The following is a 20,355-nucleotide window of genomic DNA, read 5'->3' on the forward strand; positions in this document are numbered from 1 at the left end:
CTAAATTATAAGCATTTGTGCTAGGATGTGATAGGAACAATATGAAATTAAGAGAAAAGATGATTGAGCATAGATAAAGGGAAGAGATTGGGATTACAAAGAATCAAATGAGTTTTATGCCAGGAAGGTCTACAACAGAAACTATTTATCTTCTATAGGGCTGATGGAAAGGTACTAAAGTAAAGAAAGAGACTTTCGTATGATTTTTATTAACCTGAAAAAAGTATATGATCTAGTGCTAAGAGAAGTATTGTGAAAGGCTATGAAAAAGAAGGGTGTTCTAGTGCCTTATATCCAGACCATACAAAACATGTATGATGAGATAACCACTAGTGTAAAAACTCCTAGTGAAGAGACTAAGGACTTTCCAACAAGGGTAGCCTTTTGTCCTTATTTAGTTAAATATGGGATGTGTTTACCAGAGACGTAACAAAAGATTATACCTGAATACATGCTACTTGAGGATGATATAGTTCAAATTTTAGAATCAAAAGATGTTAACTCTAAACTTAAGCTTTGGAGACATACTTTGGAATCAAAGGATCTTCGCTTTAGTGACAGTAAGACGGAGTATAGCATTGCAATTTTACCAAGAAGCAAAAGGAAAATGTTTTGGTGGTAAAATAGGAGATGTCACACAACAGGTTTCTTTTTTTTGGCAAATGACAACAGGTTTCTAAGTACAAAACAATGTGGAAATTAACAAAGATGTCACACACAAGATGCAAGTTAATGTGGAAAAAAAGCATTGGGGGGTTATTTGTAATTGAAATTTGCAAAGTACTAACCAATCTCAAACGGGAGTTTTATTGTACTGTTATAGAACCAACTATACTATATAGTAGTGAATGTTGGGGTTCAAAGGGATAACACGAGAAAAAAGTGAGTAATAGAAATGAGAATACTAAGATAGATGAATGGCCACACAAGAAAAGCCAAGATACAAAATAATTGTATAAAGGAAATATTAGTGTGACAACTATTGAGGAATGGACGATAGGAAATTGAATAATTTGTTTTAGACATGTGCAAAAAAGGCCATTAGAAGCACCGGTGGGGAGAGTAAATCTCATGGTTTTCTAGCCCTGTGAAAAAGGATACGAGATCAAGAAAGACAACAACAACCAAGATACAACTGTTTTCATGTATCGCTGCAAGAGGGGAGGATGGAGCCCATTATTTGTCTACAACAGGCTGCCAATAGATGAAGTTTTTCTCAAGCTTTCTTCTTCTTTCGGTATATAGATAGCTTTATGTTGGTTTGGGTTTTAGGATTACCATGTTCGATGTTCAGCTTTCTGTTTCTTTAGTCAGGAAGGGATATTTGTTGAATACAGTTTGCATTATTTTTGGGGAGGCTTATAGTTATCATAGGAAGGGATCGTTTATTTTGTGAAGCTGGAAGAGGTGTTGCTATAGTCTGAGGTTGGTTTGTGGTGTCTTTATTTTTTATGTAACTGCTGCCAGGCTGGTACCGATATCACTCCTTGTGTCTCGGTCCAGACCTGGTGTTATATTTATTATATGATCGGTTTTTGCCTTGCAAAAAAATAAACCAAGGTCCTATCCCACTAGGTGAAGTCTTGGCAACATGGATCACACAAAACCATTCAACTTGATTAAAGACCAAATCTTCAAAGATATCATTTACCATGAAATCTATATTAACAACTTCCTCCAATGTCCTTGCTCTCTTTCCCCTCTTTTTCAGAAGACTAAAAACCATGCAATCTACTTTCATGACTGGTGCTTCCAGTGGCCTTCTTTGTACATGAATAATATTCCTGAGAATTTGGTTTTTGACCAAGTTCAGTGGCTGTCGTGTGATCCATATAATCAACCTCACTTGATGGGATAAGGTTATTGTTATTGTTATTGTTCTTGTTTGCTAGGAAGTCATAAAGTCTGACACATGAAAAATAATTTTGCCTCCATTATAAGTTATTCCCTTTCAAATTTTCTCATATAATTTTAAAGGAAACAAAAAAAAGGAAGCTGAAATTTCAATTAACTGCTCAGATTTCTCAGAAGAAAAAAAATTCATATGGCTCTAGATATTTTTGAACTTTCAAGACATGCAATGGAATGAACTGTCTGTGTCATATCTATCAGAAGATAAATGCATTATCCATCAAAATTGGGTTCTGCTTAACTTAGAAGCATATGCTCTTTTGTCAATATGCAATGGAATTAGTGGTCTGTGGACAATTGAAGATAATTTTATATAGGGCAACAAATTTTTGTGACATCAAAGTATGCAATATACTAAGTAAAAAAATACACACCTTAGGAATAAGAAACAGCATATAAAATCTCTGGAACATTTGTGAAACTAATTTGATAATGTCTATTCCATAATCTTTCCCTTGTAAATAACAAATGTATTGTCATTTACAAGTTATGAGCAGTTTAACAAATGAAATGGATTGCTGCCATCACAGAGGATGCAAATTTCTCTCTCTCAAATTGTTTTGTCAATTTGCAATGCAATTGCCAATTAGTGGTCTGCATACCATGGACAACTGAAGATAGTTTCAAATAGGGCAACAAACTTTGTAGCATCAAAATATGCTATACACTAAGTAGAAAAATACAACTTAGGAATAAGGAACAGCATATAAAAGCTCTGGAACTGGTTGATTTATGAAAGTGATTTGATAACATCTATACCCGTACTCCTTCCCAAGTAAATAATAAAAGTATTGTTGCTAGTACTTATGAAAAGTTTAACAAAGGAACTGGGTAGCTGTCATTATAGAGGATCCAAATTTCTCTCTCAACATCAAAAAATTAATGAGAATGGCAATGACACACTAGAATAACCAAGAGAGGAGCGTCAAATATTGATAGTCCTTTACAATAATTTATCAAGCATGAAATTAAACAGAAAATCCAACAGGAGAATTCCTTGTGCTTAAAAATTATCTAAACACGAAAATTTCTAAAGTACTGGTCCTATTGAGGGTCCACAAATGACTTGAAATTTCGAAACTAACAAACTAGGGAGGGCATTGTGACTAATTGGACACCCATCTATATTCTATGGCCATAAGGGAAAAATTCAGAGCATTCATGCATATCACTGAGAAGTAATCACTTAACTTAACTGTTTGTTTCAATTTTCCACCAGTAAACCCGTGTTATCACTTATCAGTATAAAAGCCGAGGACGTGTGAATTTATTAAGAACAAATTACGGTTCTAAAGAGGGGGAATATGCGGAGGTTAAAGCCAAACATGCATTGCTAGAACTGAGGCCAATGCTTGTCATTTCAAAACCCAGAAAGAAACCAGATCCAAATGATGCTCCTACGTTAATCAAAATAAAAAAATGCAGAGCAGAGAAATTGTATGAGCCAGGAAGAGATAAAGCAAGCACTATTCAGAAATGCAGGTTATGGTGAGGCTTCTGTGCAAAATGTTCCCTAATTTCTGAGAAAGAAGAACATTTAGGGGCAAGTGGTAAGGAGAAAGAACAACTCACCAGTGACGACGACGTTGGGGTGATACTCCGGCGAAAGGCGGCGACGGAGCTGAGGCTACGGTTCCACGGCGGCGGCGGGGGAGGTTCTTTGAACCTTTAAAAGGTTCACTTTGCAGCTGAAAGAAAGTGTTCAGCGGCGGCGGGGGAGGTTCTTCGAAAGGGCGCCTCACTTTGCTGACAGCTTAGAAGATTAGGGTAAGCAACAAGACAACTTAGAGTTTCGAAAGGTAAGCAACAGGACAACAAGAGAGGGTTAGAGAGACTTCAGCGCGAAAGGGGAAAGAGGAGGAAGCGCGCAATGTGTTAATAAATTTAATTGTAAAAGCACATTCTAAGGCGGTTTTAATAACCGTCTTAGATTTAATATCGTAAAATCCTATTATTATTCAGATAATTACAAAAAAGCCACCGCACATCTTTTTAAGGCGATTCCCCAATAACCGTCGTAGTCTCTGTGTCATAAAATGTCATTTTTCTAGTAGTGGTTACAAATTGGGTTACAAATGTGAGGTGAAGTCCCACATCGGATAGAAGTGAAAAAGTTGAACACCATATAAGTGGGGAAAATGATTCTTTTTTGTTTTCCCTTTTCATTTTCCTGCTTCAAGTTTAAGATGGGAAGACGCAAGGGTTCCCGTTACCGTTCTACTACACTTTCCATCGGAAATGTTCGCAGAAGTTGTAATCTTGCGCAACTTGCTTCTTCCGTCAACGACAAACATGGTGTGGAAGCACTCAAGAGCCTATTCAAATTGATGATGTCACCTTCATTTAATAGTGAAGAGAATTTGAAGCCATAAGAGTACATGCATGTTCAATATCAGGTACTGTTTCCAACTATTTATCTTTTTTTTTATTTATTATTATTGTGTTTGATAATTATTGTATAACTTTAACTTGCATTTTATTGATATGTACAAGAAGTCCATACGGCTCAGAGCACTCCAATCTTCCTCCCCAGCCAGACATTCAAAATGAAATTGATGAAGAAATATTTTTTTTTCCAAGGTATTTTATCATTTGTTATATTAAATGTTTTTATATAAGGAAAATGAATGTGTTGTTTATTTAATTGTTGATATTTATTTTTTTCATAACCTTTATTTTGTATTGATTCAAGGTGAAAAAGCATTTGTCATGCTATTTTTTTCATATATTTTGGTAATATGTCTTTAATATTAACAGATATCACTTAACTAAAACTATTATTTGTGATTATATTATTGTAATTAATTATATTATCTTTAGATGTAGGTTTACTTTTTAGAGTTCTGCATGCAGATTAGTATTAGATTATGTTGTAACAATATAATGATTAAAAATATACTGTGTTTTTGGGAGAAATTACAATCACGGATTCAAAGTTTTTATTTTTTTTGGTTTCATTCAATATGCTCATAATTTTTACTTAATATATTTTCATATTTTTAGTTTATAAGAAAATTTATGATAGTGTATAGAGTTAGACTTAAAATTAATAAGTGTTGAAAATTTTTATTTCATCATTGAATTATATTATTTTGATCTTTAATTTTTGCTTTTATTTTGATTGATCTTTAGTATAACATTGTTAATGCTATTTCTCTCGGACCACATACATTTAAAGTTAATATCTCAACAAGGTAAACCATAGGTCAATTTGGATTCTTTTCTTATTCTTTAGTAAATTATATATCTTTCAAATTTTACTGATTTTTTTCTTATTTTTTAAGGAATTAGGAAATTATTCCATTTCCATTTTTCTGATGGTGATGAACTGAAGGATTTGCTACGATTTAAAACAACTGGATTTGAAGATCGTGAATCCAACTTTCATGAAGTTGAACTTGAATTCATCCATGACAAATTCTTCTTAACTCTTGGTCTTCGCCGGATTTATAGATTCTATCAATTGAGTGAATGAGTAATCTTTTGTTTATTCATAGGGGTTTTGATTGAGATATTTCCATTTTGGACCAATTTGGCATTGAAATTGATTATCCTTCTTATAAGGATTATCTTATGTATCCATGCTTTCACTACCATTCAAATGTTGATGACAACAAGGTTAATTATAAAAACCTTATTATTTTCCTTAATATCAATATACATTTATTTATATAATTCTTAGTTTTTTTTTTAATCTTATATCTAGGTGAAGATGTTTCTTTATGGAGCTTATTGAAGTACTTAATTTGTGGTGCTGCTACTGGTGTTCTTGAATAGTATTTTATTAACTTATGTTTTAGTATTTTGTTGCTCCTATTGTTTGAATTTAATAGTTTCATTTTCTTGATACTTAAGTATATCACTATTTTTATTATTCTGTTTATTTAATTCACTTTTATGTTCTTTATTATAGATGTTATGTTTCATTTTGTTTGAATGTTAGTTATAATGATTTTCTTTAGAAATTACACTAGTCCCCTCCCCTATTTAGCACCTTATTGAATATTTTAATAATGGAAAGACTCAATTAAACTTTTAATTATAATTTATAATTAAGGAACCAATTATATAATTAAACCTTTTTTAACCCAACACAAACCCCCTTACTGTTTGAATTTCGTTACAGAGAGACCCCTTGTCTCGTAACAAATATCTTTCCATTAACCCCAATGTGTCATATGTTGTGCACATGCTTGCTAAATGATAAACCAAGACAAAATGCCCTTATGTTCGTCCTTTGGAACGATTAAAAGAACTAGAGCATGGAAGATGGAACGTTCTTGGCGGGGGAAAAAAAATTGATGCACCCAAAGCTTGAAGTGTACGAGTTTTCGATCATGTTCGTTGCTGTTGAGGTTAGAACTCTTGGAATCTAGAATAGATAATATCTTTTGTCCAACCGCAAGACAAATAACAAAACAAAACAAAAATTATGGATACCCATTTGCTTATATAAAAGTTGTTTCAGAATTTGAAGGATGAAATCTAAATCAAGGCGAATTCTATCATGAATCACTACAATAGGTGGTTCACAGAAGAACCAGTGAACGGTACTTAAAAATAATTTTAAAAAAATAATTTAAAAAGGACTTAAATGTCACTATTAATTTTGTTTTAATACATTAAGTTTAAAAAAATTTATTTTAATTTTTTATGTTTGTAAAATGTATTTTAATAATTTTTTTCAATTTTTCATCTAAAATGTTTTAACTTTGTTAATATTTTAAATTTTAAAATAATTAATTTAAAAAAATCACGGTTAAAAATCACTACTATCTTATTTTATACAAAGCCAACCAACTTTGATATAGAGAGCTTTGTCAATTCTCAAATGTTCCATCTAAATAATTTTGTTCCTCTTCTTCCTTTATCCTTCTTTCTTCTTCCTCTATTGCTTTCCTAGCTTTTATAGGATTCAAATGTTTTTTCTACATGCTCTTGTAACTTATCATAAGCATCAACAAAACTTGGACGCAACATTTAGATTGTCATACATATGGACTAGTGCAGTCGTTCCCCACGAATAACCTCCAGATTGACTGAGGTCATGAAATGCGTCTAAGAATATCACACTAATGTGTGTGACACTCTTGTTAGCAAAGAGTATGCAACCTACTAGATGCAATAAATATGCTCGAACTACTAGGGTCTACTGTCTTGCGTCACATTTGCTATGATAAATGTCTCGTAGCCAAGCTAGGCAAACATATGCCCCTCTGCATTGCTCAGTCTCATCTTTTGCTTATTGTGTACTAACTTCAAGAAACTGAACTAACAAATCCACGACTTCGTCTACATCAATAACATCGAAGGTATGGAAGACACCTCTAATAGGCAGATGTAATAAGGATGCCACATCATCGAGGGTTATACTCAGTTCTCTTATCGATAGATGAAAATTACTAGTTACCTTGTGTCACCTCTCTGCAAAAGCAGATAAAAGTCAATTGTCACCTATCTCCAACGAACATGTAATCATAGAAATTAATCTTGTAGCAGCAACTATGCCTTCAATCTCAGGTGCAAGCCTTCCAAATTTCTCTACATTCCTCCCATGAGAGACTAACTTCAACTCAGTACGTTTCTACAAATAATTAAAACTAATTACTTCAAATAAAATGAAAAATATTTATTCAAATATGATATAATTAAACAAATAACTACCTTTCCTGCCCAAACTCTTATTACCACATGATCAGCATATGACGCCTACACTGATGTATCATGGGCCTCACCTGGAGAACCCTCTGTATTAGCATCTACATGATTCGTAACTGGCTCTTGAGGTTGCTCATGAACCCCATTAGCAACATGATCCACATGGTCAACATCTTCAGCAACAGCGATAACTGGTTGTTGACTATGTGCAAATGCTATTGGCCTTCGACGTCGAGGGGCTTCTTCCTCATCACTAGCAATATGTCTACCTAAGACTCTTCCTAAAACTCTACCTAAAGCTCGATGTAATCCTCTGATTCTAACCATAATCTACAAATTTGCACATTAATATCAGGTAATGTCATCGTTCAAATAATAGTTGACTTTCATATTTCAAAACAAATATTTTTTCATTCTATTATTCAAAAACTAACTAACAAATTAACTAAAAAATCTTAAACCCTACTGTAGTATTAAATGTAGCATATTTTAACAAATGTAATAAAAAAAATTAAATTAACATTAAATGGTTAATCTAGCAAGCTAAAATACATCATCAAAATCAAAACTATACTTTTATTTTAAATATTTTTTAAATCACAAATTAATTATTCATAAATAAATATTTAATTATTTTATAAATAATTATTTAATACTTTTATATATTCACAAATCAATGTAGAAATTCATTTTTTTAAAAATTTTTATACTTGAAATCACTAATTCTAGCAAACTAAAATATATGATCAAAATCAAAGTACAATTTTTTTATTTTGAATAAATTACTATTTTATTATTTTATAAATAACTATTTTAATAATTTTAAATATTTACAAATGAATAAGGATATTAATTATATATATTTTTAACTTCAAAACAATATTTATATAAATCTTTAATGCTATTAAATATTTAATATTTATACAATTATATTTATAAAAAAAATACTTATACAATATTACCTATTTTTGTTTAACTAAATGTTAAAATATATACATTTTAAAAATTTTCAAAATTTTTTAATTAACTATTTTAAAGATAACTATTTTAAATATATAAAAGTATTAAAATATTTATTTATAAAACAATTAAATATCAAAACAATTTATACATTCATTTTTAAATAAATAAGTTTATTAAATAAATTATTTATTTATTAAATTAAAAAAAAGAAAAATAATTTATAATATTAACAACAATAGTTATTTATAAAATAATTAAATAACAACATATTTTAAACATTAAATTTTAAATAAAAAATTTATGGATTGAGAACTTGTATACGTCAATACACAGGAAAAAAACACAGATGACAGCAGAAATCATGGTAGCTCACGATGGCGATAATGGAACGATGACAGACACCAACGACGAGCACACATAGTTGATGAAGATGAACCACGGTTTGATCGATATAAGCCACATATTGAAGAGATGAAGATGAACCATAGTTTGATCAATATCAGCCACGAATTGAAGAGATGAAGATGAGAGAATTTGAGAGGAGAAATGAAGTGATTGTGAATGAATGGTGATACGAACGAATTTCCAATTTGTATTTCACATTTTAAGCGTCAATGAAGGGGGGGGGGGGGTAAAATTGGTTTTTCACTATGTATGTTGGGTGTAGAAGAAATGGTGTTGGGTGCAGGAAGAAAATCCCATTGCACCAATTTTTTGTACACCCTGTGAAAAATCAAATTTGTCCATCATTTAAAATGTGAAACACGGATTCCCAATCCGTCTCTCCTCTCACACCATTCACGCTTACACCATTTTCTTCTTTCAGTTTCACCCTCTGAAATTCTCTCATCCATTTTTCATCAATTCGTGCTTGATCTTCATTAATCCGAATTTACATAATAATTCATACCTCTATATACATATTATAATAATTTATCTCTTAATAAAATATATGAATTGTTATCACTTTTAATTAATTCTAATTATTTATAAATAAATTATTTATTTTAAAAAAAACTTCAACATTGAAATTTATTTTAAAATCTTCTACACAAGACAAAAACATTTATGTAGATATATCAAAAAATATGTGTTTAACATATAGTATGACACAATTTTATTATTTTTTATACATATACTAATATATTACATTCAAATTGACAAGCATATATATAATAATTTACATCTAAATTTTCATATTTTATACACTTGAATAAACTATTTAATGTAATAATAGTTATACAAATATATTAAAAAATATAACTAAATTTATAAAAAATACATTAAAAATAAATTTTTATAATTTTTTTAACTTATACGGATTGCCAATTTGTATAAACCATATGGATTATATGTCACATATCGTTTGCAGTGTGCAGATGTAAAAAAAACCTCCTCTACTGTTGCATCGCAACACCCACCACGACAAAAATCACGAACTCAATGCAGCAGGTAACCAACCACCACGACAATGCACCTCGACGAAACCAACCACAACACAGAAGGAGGAGTTCAACCAACAAAAAGACGCAAGTGAAAGGTGTAAGAAGAAAAGAAAGAAGGAAGGAAGACGTAAAAATGATTAAAGTTGAAATTTTAAAAAATATGTTGAGTGTAGAAGAAATTTGAATGGTACAGGAAAAATAACCCATAGAATTATCTTCAACAATGTAACACGACAGAAACACATGGTCTATTGGGGGCATATACAATCCTTATCATGGAGATGACTAGTGAATAAATTTACATAATAAATTTTCTAACAATTAATATTAATCTAATAATATTTCTTTTTACATATAAATTTTTATTAAACTTATGATTTTTATTTAAAACTTATATATGTAAGAAATACATTATTAAATTAAAATTAATTGTTACAAAATTTATTATGTAAACTTATGCGTATTAAATATACATTAAAAATTTTAATGTTATATATAACATTAATATTTTTTAACATAATTGACTTATTAACTCAATTGATTAAAATGTTATGCTAATAACACAAAGAGGGAGCTAATACATATAGCTTACAAGGGAGTATATTATTTTGTGGATGGGGTATACTAGGAACTTTTTGGCTTTTTGGTTCCTTACTTTTGCATAGTTTGTACATCTTGTACAGACCTTATTATCTCTATATCTATAATATAATTCTCTTTTGTCTTGCAAAAAAAAAATATTTATTTGTATCTTAAATTATTTTAGAACATAATAAATAACTTTCAAAAGTAATTTTCAAATTTTATAATTTATTTAGTCAGATAATTAAATTAGGAGACTAAAATGAACTGTCTCTCGTATTCATGGATGTTTAAAGTTAAAACACATTAAAAAAAATTTAGTCCATAAAATATTTTATTTATACTAAAATATTCTAATATAACTTTCATTATTTGCAACAAAATATTTGAGCAATTATTAAATATGGTATAGGTGAAGAAAATATTAATGATACATTGATTTTGTATAATATCAATAGGTTGGGAAGGAAAAAACGACAAACACCAATAACCAGAGGTAATAACACTGCAAAGACAATAATAAAGTGTTAACAGATAATATCATATATTGTAAGCTCTGGGAATCTGAATAGAGTAGCTACAATTTACAAATCCCCTTCCAATTTAACAATTTTTCAGCTAGTTTAAATGGGGAAAGATTAATGGTTTCATCCAGGGCATCTGAGCCTCATTCATCTAAAAATACCTGTTCAAATAGGAATTGCTATATTCTCTCCCTGCTTTTTTCTAGTTAGGTATGCCAATAAATGCCAGCAGACCTTTCATAAAAAAAATCCCCACCACTGATAAAAGAAAAAAATCCAATCCCCTTCCCAAAAGAACAAAACGAATCATGGTAAACAATGTACAAGAACCTAAATATTATAAAGAGAAAAGCAGCAGATATGATATTGTTTCTGGGCTGGCTAAAACCATTCTGCCAGTTATTTGGCACAAAACTCAGACTTGAATCTGATCAGATTCTGAGAGAATTTTTCCCTGTTCTTTAAATCCAAGCTGAGCATCACATCTGTCATAAGCTTGGTAAAGCACAAAGAAAACCGCTGGTGTAGGTCTGGTGGCTGCAAAATAATTCAAGGAAAATTCAGATTTTAAAAATTGAAATTCTTGTTATTGCGAGTAAAAATATCAAAAAATGCTACCAGTGTAGACAATACAAGATTGGTTAACAGCCTAACTTTAGTAAACTCTTGAGCATTTGTTTGCTTTTGTTTTGAAATCTTCAACTTCATATTTCTTAAGGGTGACGTTAACAAATATTAAGGTGAGAAAGATGGAACCAAATATTTAAAATGCACAGTATTCTAGATAGGGAAACAAGCATAATTTCAAGGGTGAGGTCAACCAAAATGGCCTTTGCTGAAGTTGGTTGAAAATAGCCTTGACCTTGGCAGACCAAAAATTCTCTGCTCAAGGGTGAACAAATAGAGAATACCCATAGAGGGAAGCCCAATATACTGCTAAATTAAATAACAAGATATGCTGACAACAATAAAGTTCGTAGACAGCGTTGGACTTACATACGAAACCAAAATTTGAGCCTTGACATTTGTGAACATCTGTACCAAAAATTAGCAAGTCAATATGCTTTTTTATTTTGAAGAAATTACAAGACTTAGATATGGTGGAAGGAAAAGCAAGAATGCTCCTATACTGTGATAAGAGAAAAAAAAAGGTTTTATTTTCTGAATTTGCTTGAGTTTACCACTCAGCAGGGTGATCTATTTATAATAAAATTGATTACGAAGATAATAAATAACCACTAGTCTACTATTTTCAAGAGAACTATTTACAAAGATACATTGAACTTAGATAAACACAATAACTAATTTTGCATTACCCAATTTTGTATTAGGGTATCACTAATGCTGCAGGTGTTTAGTGGGGAGAAAGTATCCTATGAAGGTTTTGTGACATTTGTGGTGGTTCCCTTTATGGCCTATCCATTTATAGGTGTTTGTTTTGTAGTTTTGTATGGGAAGTTTTGCTCTCCTTTTCCCCTTCAGATTACTTGTGTAGCCCACACACCTGCTTTTCTATTTTTCCCTTCTTATCTAACAATATTTCTATTCAATTTTTATACAAACAAAGGAAGTATCATTGATGTGAAGTCCAATCCAATAGTGTAAAATCTTTTGATCATTAAGCTTAAGCTTCCTAGTGGTAATTCTTCCAACACCATCAAAAACCTTATTTGAAAACTGCTAAAATACTCCTATTATGAATTTATATGGATATTCAAATTCGAGTGTCCAGATTAGCATGAACAAGCACTCAAGTGTATAGCTTCTTAAACAGTATGAACACGGAACATTAAAGTGAATCATAATAACAATGGGATAGTCAAGTAATCACCTCTTCACTGATTAGTATCATGCTCAAAATGGCTCGGCTAAGAGTCCAATGATTGCCACGGTTCTCAAATATAACAACTTCAAATAGGGTTCTCAATATCTAAGAAATTTTTTTAAGACAATTAAAAGATTAAGACATGATTATATCAGACAAAGAAATAGTGTAAGCCACATTGTTTCAAACCTAACGAGATGAAAATTAAGCCTTATGGTAAGCTAATTACAAACTTACTCTAGAGAAAAGCTCAGCACAATCAGAAAGGAGTCCAGCTAAATTAAGAGCAGCAGGTGAGGTAACTGACTCTCCAACAGTAACATGGGTGAAATAAAATGTAGCCAAGTTGTCAATAGCAGAGGCACACTACATACACGAAAGGCAGTTAGAGTAAGCAACTACACAGATACCATCTTAAAAGAAATTTCACTTCATTGTCAATTCATGAGCATATAAAAGTTGATATTTAGCTTATGAATAAAAATTTGTATTTAATACCAAATTGAATTATCATAACTAAAAAATGTGCCAAGCTATTACAAACCTGTGATGATATTTTCTCGCTATCTTTAAGGCCAGATTCGAGAGATCCAACAACAAGCATAAATGTAGTTTTATCCAAACTCAAGACAAATGACAAATGACAACTGAAGAGAGACTCCAAGAATGCAAAGTAAGCTGCTGCGACCTGGAAAACAGATCAGAAGAAAAAAAAACTTTGTGAACAGTACACATCAGTGAGAACCCTAACAATCATTGTTTCCTTTTTTAATCAAACTAAGCCCCCATTAAATTTCAGTTCTTTTAGCTATATTTCAGAAACAAAATTGTAAACATCAGGTCTGTCCCAACTTATGTTAACAAGGAAAAAGGCACAAACAAAACAAATCAAAAAAGGATCAAACACTTGTATGCAAATGACTAGATATCAGTTTAAGAAAACAAGTAACCAAATGGTAATTCAAACTTGATTGCATAATCATTACAAAAATAGTTACCAATTAAACAATTAAGTAGACAAACTGAAATATCATAATAGATATATTACAATTTACAACACAACTTGGGCAAAACAGAGGAAAGCACATCTATTGGAGTATGTAAGTACATAACTGCCTAAACAGTTTTGTTTCATATTAGACAGCAGTGTATATGTTGTAAGGGCTGTTAGTTTTCACTAAACTGCACCCAAGTAGTTACATTCTGTTAGAAGTTGGTTAGAGTTAATTTACATTTTGTTAGAAGTTAGTTAGAGGTAGTTAGAGTTAGTTGTGATTAGTTTCTCAAGTCAGAACTCTTTAAATACCTTTGTTGTATCTAACTCATTGAGTTTTTTCATTTTCTCTCTCACTCTCACTCAGTTTATCAAAAAACATCCATTGTTAACCAACACATTAGAGAACATAGCATAGAGTAATACCTTCCGAAATGCAAAAATATCAGCCAAAGGAATTGATAATATGATCTTTACAGTGATATCAAGAGCGTCAACAAGTGCTCTATCACCATAAAGTTCAAAAATGCCAAAGTTGACAAAGTTCCCGGATAGTGCTGCCACAAAAAGGAAAAATAACCACAATAAATCCACGGGCAATGTAAATATATATGATACTATTACATAAAATGCTTACTCAATTCTTTTTTGCTTCAGAGATCACAAAAGGGATAAACAGATAATACATAACATTATAAATAACTGTAAGTGTTAATGAAGTAATCAATTATTGCAAAACCAACCTTTACAATAAATAACATTGGGAAACATCCAAGTCCCACATTGACTAGAGATAAGGTCAAGATAGCATATATAAGTGGGGGACAATCCTCACCCTTTGAGCTAGCTTTTGGGGTTGTATTAGACCCAAAAACACATTCTCAGAAATAAAAATATACTGAGAATTTATCCTTTCACTTCTATTACCTTTTACAATTCTGACATACCTATAAATAAATTCCATACTGCTGAAATAAAATTCCACATAAATTATGACAAAAATTACTAAAAGGAGAGAAAAAGATAATAGGAAAGTAAAAAGCAAGTTGAAAGGTGGTGGAACTAAAGTTGTATTTACCATTTGTTGTTTAGATCTACTGACAGTGTTACCTAGACCCAAATCTAAATGACTTCATGCTCCTAATAGAGCAGTCCCTTCAACTACATCTTATATAGGCATACCTCTTGTAAGATAGACTGAGAGCTATAGTAATGTGTCATAATATAGGCGTGTACCTCTTGTAAGAATTATCAAACAAATTGATATTCCCTTGTATTTGGATGTGTACAAGTCTGCTTTATTAGGAAGAGGCAAAATTCTTGATCCATAAGCAACAATCAATTTACTAACTTCTCGGAAAAGTAGTATCCCATTAGGAGAAGAAGAATCAAAATTCAAGCGCTGGGATTTGTTCAGCACCAGTTCAGCCATGAATTTCAGTAAAGGAGTTGTTACCTGCATCATGTTATTGAAATTAAACATCCCTCCAGTGTGACAATGATAACTATCTCTATTAAATACTGGAAGTGAATATTAGCATGGCTGTTTCAGCATTTAATTGTGTATTCAAGGGTACGGAAACTGAAAATGTAACATTGAAATGGAAGATGTACAGGATAAGCCCTATAGGCATGAATTATATAATACCTTCTTTTCAAAGTGGTATAATTAGCCAAGCATTTTTTTTATTAAGAGGGAATGAGAAACATCAAGAAAGTTATTGTTACAAAAGTTGAGTGACTTATTCCCTTCAAGACCAGGTAGTTGGATCTATGTAACAGTTTTAACTTGAACCAGGACGCTCTCTTGAAAAAGTTAACACATCAAAGAGGCTTGGTTAGTTCTTTTAGCATGAGCAGTAGTCCCATGACTCCCAAGTCCCACCTACTTCCAATCGTTTCAGGAATGTCATATTTTCCAGACACTTTTTTTTTTTTATTAGTGAAGAAATTTCCTCCTGCATTCAGGAGTTGGTGACAAATAAAACTAAAACCATAACCAAGCCTTGTATGTAGAGTCAGATATAAGGATCAATGGTCACCATTTAGCCCTTCGCCAATGTTACAAATCCTGGATAGTGACACATAGCAGCAGCTGACCTCAACAATGTTATACCGGTATAGTGCATAGAAAGATCACCAAGATTGTTTACTTATTAAAAAACAAAGATCACCAAGATGGTGCCAAATAAAACTCGGCAGCAGCCAATGAAGGCCCATAGTGGCAATGGGTATTGTTCACCCATGAATAAAGCACGCCCTAAGGCAGAAGGAGGAGGTTCTAGTGTGACGTGTCGTGTGTGTGAACTTCTCTTGAGGAAAAGGGCCCTGTGTGGGGTTGCTGCGGCGGTGTGTTGAGTTGGTTGCGCACATGGTCATCGTGACGGTATTTGGAAAAGCTTAAACAGGTTGATGAAAAGAAATGAAGACGGTGGTGTGGTCACACTGGAGATCAGAGTACTCATGGGCAAACATGAGGTATATTTGTAAGTGGTAATAGAAGCAAAACACGGCCTGGGGATCAGCCAAACATATGCAAACCGAGCCAAACAAAGCCATAATAGCTTCACCGAAGAAGAAGCACGGCGGGGAAGCTGCTAGAGGATGCGTCATGTAGAAAACAGCAACGGTGCAGACACATGCAGACACATGACTTCATGCACTGAGTATGGCAATGCATGCGGTGGTGGAAGGGGTCGTGGTTGACTACATTGGGTTCACCAGAGAGAGGCGCTTTTGATCCAAGGGTCACACCGGCGAGATGACAGTGTAAGAGTGCTCGCAGCGTATGCATTACTGTTCACGTGAAAGGAGCGGAGCGGCAGAAAGCGGAAACAAGTGAAAGATCATTGGAAAAGTTGCGGCAAGTAGAAAGGTCCACTAGAATGTGGAAATAGGTTGTCGGAAGTAGGAGGAAAAGTAGAGATAGGTACACCGGGAAGTATGGCCCTCTCAAGAGCACATTTTTCATTATTCCCTCAACCTTGATCTAATAACATGTAAAAATTATTTACTATTGTGTGTTGTCTTATCAAACCACACAAAATACTCTTATTTACGATGAAGGAGATTTACAAAATATGGAAACTAAATGAGTAAAAAGGGAAATAGTCCCATAATAAACTTCTGTAATTAAAACATATCAAATCATATCTTTGACCGGACAAAAGCTCATTTGATATACTCTTAAGTCTCACCAATGCCTCCAATAACCTTTGCATGTGATCAAACCAGCATAACCAATTCTCCATCATCTTTTGCTCAATTCATGTCACACCAATATGTCCTCATATATAACCATTTTATATCATGTCTTTCCTTGAGTAGCCACACATCCATCTTAACCAGTGTTGTCAAAATTGTGAGTATACTCGCGATCATAAGAGTTTTGGGAGGTCTGCGTGCTAACTCACACAAAATATCACTACCAGTGCGGAATACTTGCGGATTGCAACTTGCGAGTTTTAGCAGAAAAATGAGGATCATCGCTCCGCCTCAATCTTTTTTTGCTAGGATGAACAAAGACATTCTCTTTTGTGGAAGCAATGCTTTTCAAGATTATTTTGATGATGCCAAAGACTCAAGTCAAGAATCAAGAGTCAAACAAGTTTCAAGAATCAAAGAGTTGTTCAATAAAGATTCAAGATTCAAGTAAAGAATCAAGAAAAAACTCAATTAAGATAAGTATTAAAAGAGTTTTTCAAAATATTTTGAATAACACAATTTTGTTCAAGAGAATTTTTCAAAGAAAAATCTTTTACCAAGAGTTTTACTCTCTGATAATAGATTTTCAGAAGGCAGTAATCGATTACCAGTAGCCAACATTCTTTTCAAACTGATTTACAAAGCTATAATCGATTACCATAATCATGTAATCGATTACCAATGTTTTAAAACGTTAGATTTCAAATTTCAAGAGTCACAACTTGTGATAAAACATTTTCAAATCATTTCAAACTTGTGTAATCGATTACACAATACTTATAATCAATTACCAGTATTTCTAAACGTTTTGATTTTCAAATTTAAACATGAAGAGTCACATCTGTTAATGTGTAATCGATTACACTATGATGATAATCGATTACCAGTGACTTATTTTGAAAAATAAATTACCAAAAGTCACAATTCTTAAAGTGACTTGTTTCTGAAGATTTTTTCAAAAATCACAACCTTTAAGTGACTAGTTTTCAAAGGAGTCACAACTTTTAAAGTGACTAGTTTTCAAAAGAGTCACAACTTTTAACTTGTTTTTTCAAGAGTCATCAAATAGCTATAAATATGTGACCATGGCACGAATTTTAAAGTGAGAACTTTCAGATTTCTTTCATCCATTCAAAGCATTCTTCTAAGAGTTTTTGTTCAAAACTTTCTTTATTTAAGAAAAGTTCATTGTCCAAAAACTTGTGTTATTCTTCTTTTTTCCTTCTCCCTCTTGCCAAAAGATTCAAAATACTAACCGCCTGAGAATTCTTTTGATTCTTCCTCTTTCCTTTAAACAAAAGATTTCAAAGGACTAACCACCTGAGATATCTTTTGTTTCCCCTTACAAAGATTCAAGGGACTAACCGCCTAAGAATTCTGTGTCTTAACACATTGGAGGATACATCCTTTGTGGTACAAGTAGAGTGTACGTCTACTTGGGTTGTAATACTGAAAACAAGAGAGGATACATCTCTTGTGGATCAGTTCAAGTGGAGGATACATCTACTTGGTTGTTCAAAGAGAACAAGGGAGGGTATATCCCTTGTGGATCTTTGCTTGTAATGGATTTTACAAGGTTATTGAAAATCTCAAGAACCGGTGGTTGCTTGAGGACTGGATGTAGGCACGGATTGTTGCCGAACTAGTATAAATCTTGTGTTTCTTCTTCTTCCCTACACTCTTTACTTTTCCGCTGTGTACTTTTATTTCCACTTTACTTTTGTCTAAGTTATTGTTTTTGTTCTTTACTTTCTCATAACTTAGTAGTAAAGCCTAATTGAATCTAGTAATATTAAGAAAAATAATTTTTAATTAGTCAAGGCACATTAATAATTAATTCAACCCCCCCTTCTTAATTATTTCGAGGCCACTCGATCCAACATCTTCCTCTCTGCGGTGTGTTCTCAACACTTTCTTTGTCGTCAATAGACGTACCCATCACCGTCGTCGGACATTTGTATCCGTGTCCCCTATGCCACAATCGCCATCGCCGGATGCCTGCATAGCTGATGAATGAGTTCTCTGTAACTCCGAAGGCAGTGCATGGTGGTAGGTGCAAGATGAAGAACGATAAAGGGAAAAGGACAGCGGGAGGAGAGAGACAAGGGAAGAAAAAGAAAAGATTAAATCTGGAAAAAGAGTTAAATAAAGAGAAAATAAAAAAATAGAAAGACAAAAAATCTTGACTGTTGATTTAAAATATAATATAATCACAATTTGTAGTTAAATCAGGAATATGGTTAAAATAGCTTTCCCATGTTGGTCTCCCACGTTATCTTCCACCGGGCCTATTATCCTTTGTTTGTGTTTGGGCCTGATCAGTGTTGTTATATATATATATATATATATATATATCTTATGAGTTGTGTTACGATCTTTTATCCCCCTTTCCATTCCTCTTCCAAGTTACAAGTTTGACAACATTGATCTTAACATCCTCGTCTCTACTACTTCTTTCTTGTATTCACTTAAAGATTAGAGTATAGCTAGTCAAATAGCAGCACAATTAAATGATGCAAAAATATGAAAATTACAGTAAAATTAAGAAAATAAAATTATTCCTTCAATTGTATGGCAATTTTCTGATCACCCTATAATTTGCTTGAAAATGAAAGGATTAAGCAAACCTCTGGAATATCAGCATAATGTGTAATTCCTTTCAAAAGAAGGGGCATGTGTGCAGGATAAAGCCAATCAAAAAGGAACCCATACGTTCTACGGCTGTTAACAAGCAATTAAGAATAATCAAAATAAATGAACATTGTTAACATCATAACAGGGCCTTTGTAAACAAAACAAAGTTTCTGACGTTTTAATCAGTGCCAACCTATTAGTAGCCATTGCTATGCCTCGAAGGTCCCGCATCAACCCAACGAATGCATATTTTACAGCATCTGATTGGAACAATGCTTCAGGTGTTGATTCCAATCTAACAAAAACCTTACAATTTAAAAACAAAAAAGAATCAATTAGAATGTAAAAATCATTAATAAATTGACAACACCGTGTTGTACAGTGCATAATTTATTAGGCACACTGTAATGGAGGTGTGACAAGGAACCCTTGTCACAAAAGACTCATGAAGAAATAACCTTATCAACAAACTAATAAACTATAGATAAAAGAACAAACTGGACAACATTGATTTCAAGGATTTAATTGAATTAGGAGTTGATTGCAAATAAATCATGCTTAAAAGGGTACACTAGAGGATGTGTTTTGAGCTTTATTTGTCCACAGATGTCAACA

General features: G+C 32.4%; 1 protein-coding gene across 5 annotated transcripts in view; it reads right to left on the minus strand.

The window, feature by feature from the left end:
• Nucleotides 1-11,079: 11,079 nt before the first annotated feature.
• Nucleotides 11,080-20,355, minus strand: part of LOC100791060 (exportin-7-A) — a 96,140-nt gene continuing 86,864 nt past the window's right edge. For all 5 annotated transcript variants that reach the window (XM_041006102.1, XM_014763096.3, XM_014763095.3 and 2 more), the window contains 9 exons: nucleotides 19,934-20,046; nucleotides 19,734-19,827; nucleotides 15,139-15,358; nucleotides 14,329-14,459; nucleotides 13,453-13,596; nucleotides 13,146-13,274; nucleotides 12,915-13,013; nucleotides 12,080-12,118; nucleotides 11,080-11,620 (listed from right to left, as the gene is read on the minus strand). In XM_041006102.1, the coding sequence (XP_040862036.1) occupies nucleotides 11,483-11,620; nucleotides 12,080-12,118; nucleotides 12,915-13,013; nucleotides 13,146-13,274; nucleotides 13,453-13,596; nucleotides 14,329-14,459; nucleotides 15,139-15,358; nucleotides 19,734-19,827; nucleotides 19,934-20,046 (1,107 nt within the window). In that variant the 3' untranslated portion in view covers nucleotides 11,080-11,482. The remainder of the gene's footprint in view (nucleotides 11,621-12,079; nucleotides 12,119-12,914; nucleotides 13,014-13,145; nucleotides 13,275-13,452; nucleotides 13,597-14,328; nucleotides 14,460-15,138; nucleotides 15,359-19,733; nucleotides 19,828-19,933; nucleotides 20,047-20,355) is intronic.

The sequence above is a fragment of the Glycine max genome, chromosome 10, assembly GCF_000004515.6.
Source record: "Glycine max cultivar Williams 82 chromosome 10, Glycine_max_v4.0, whole genome shotgun sequence".
NCBI classification, from domain to species: domain Eukaryota; kingdom Viridiplantae; phylum Streptophyta; class Magnoliopsida; order Fabales; family Fabaceae; genus Glycine; species Glycine max.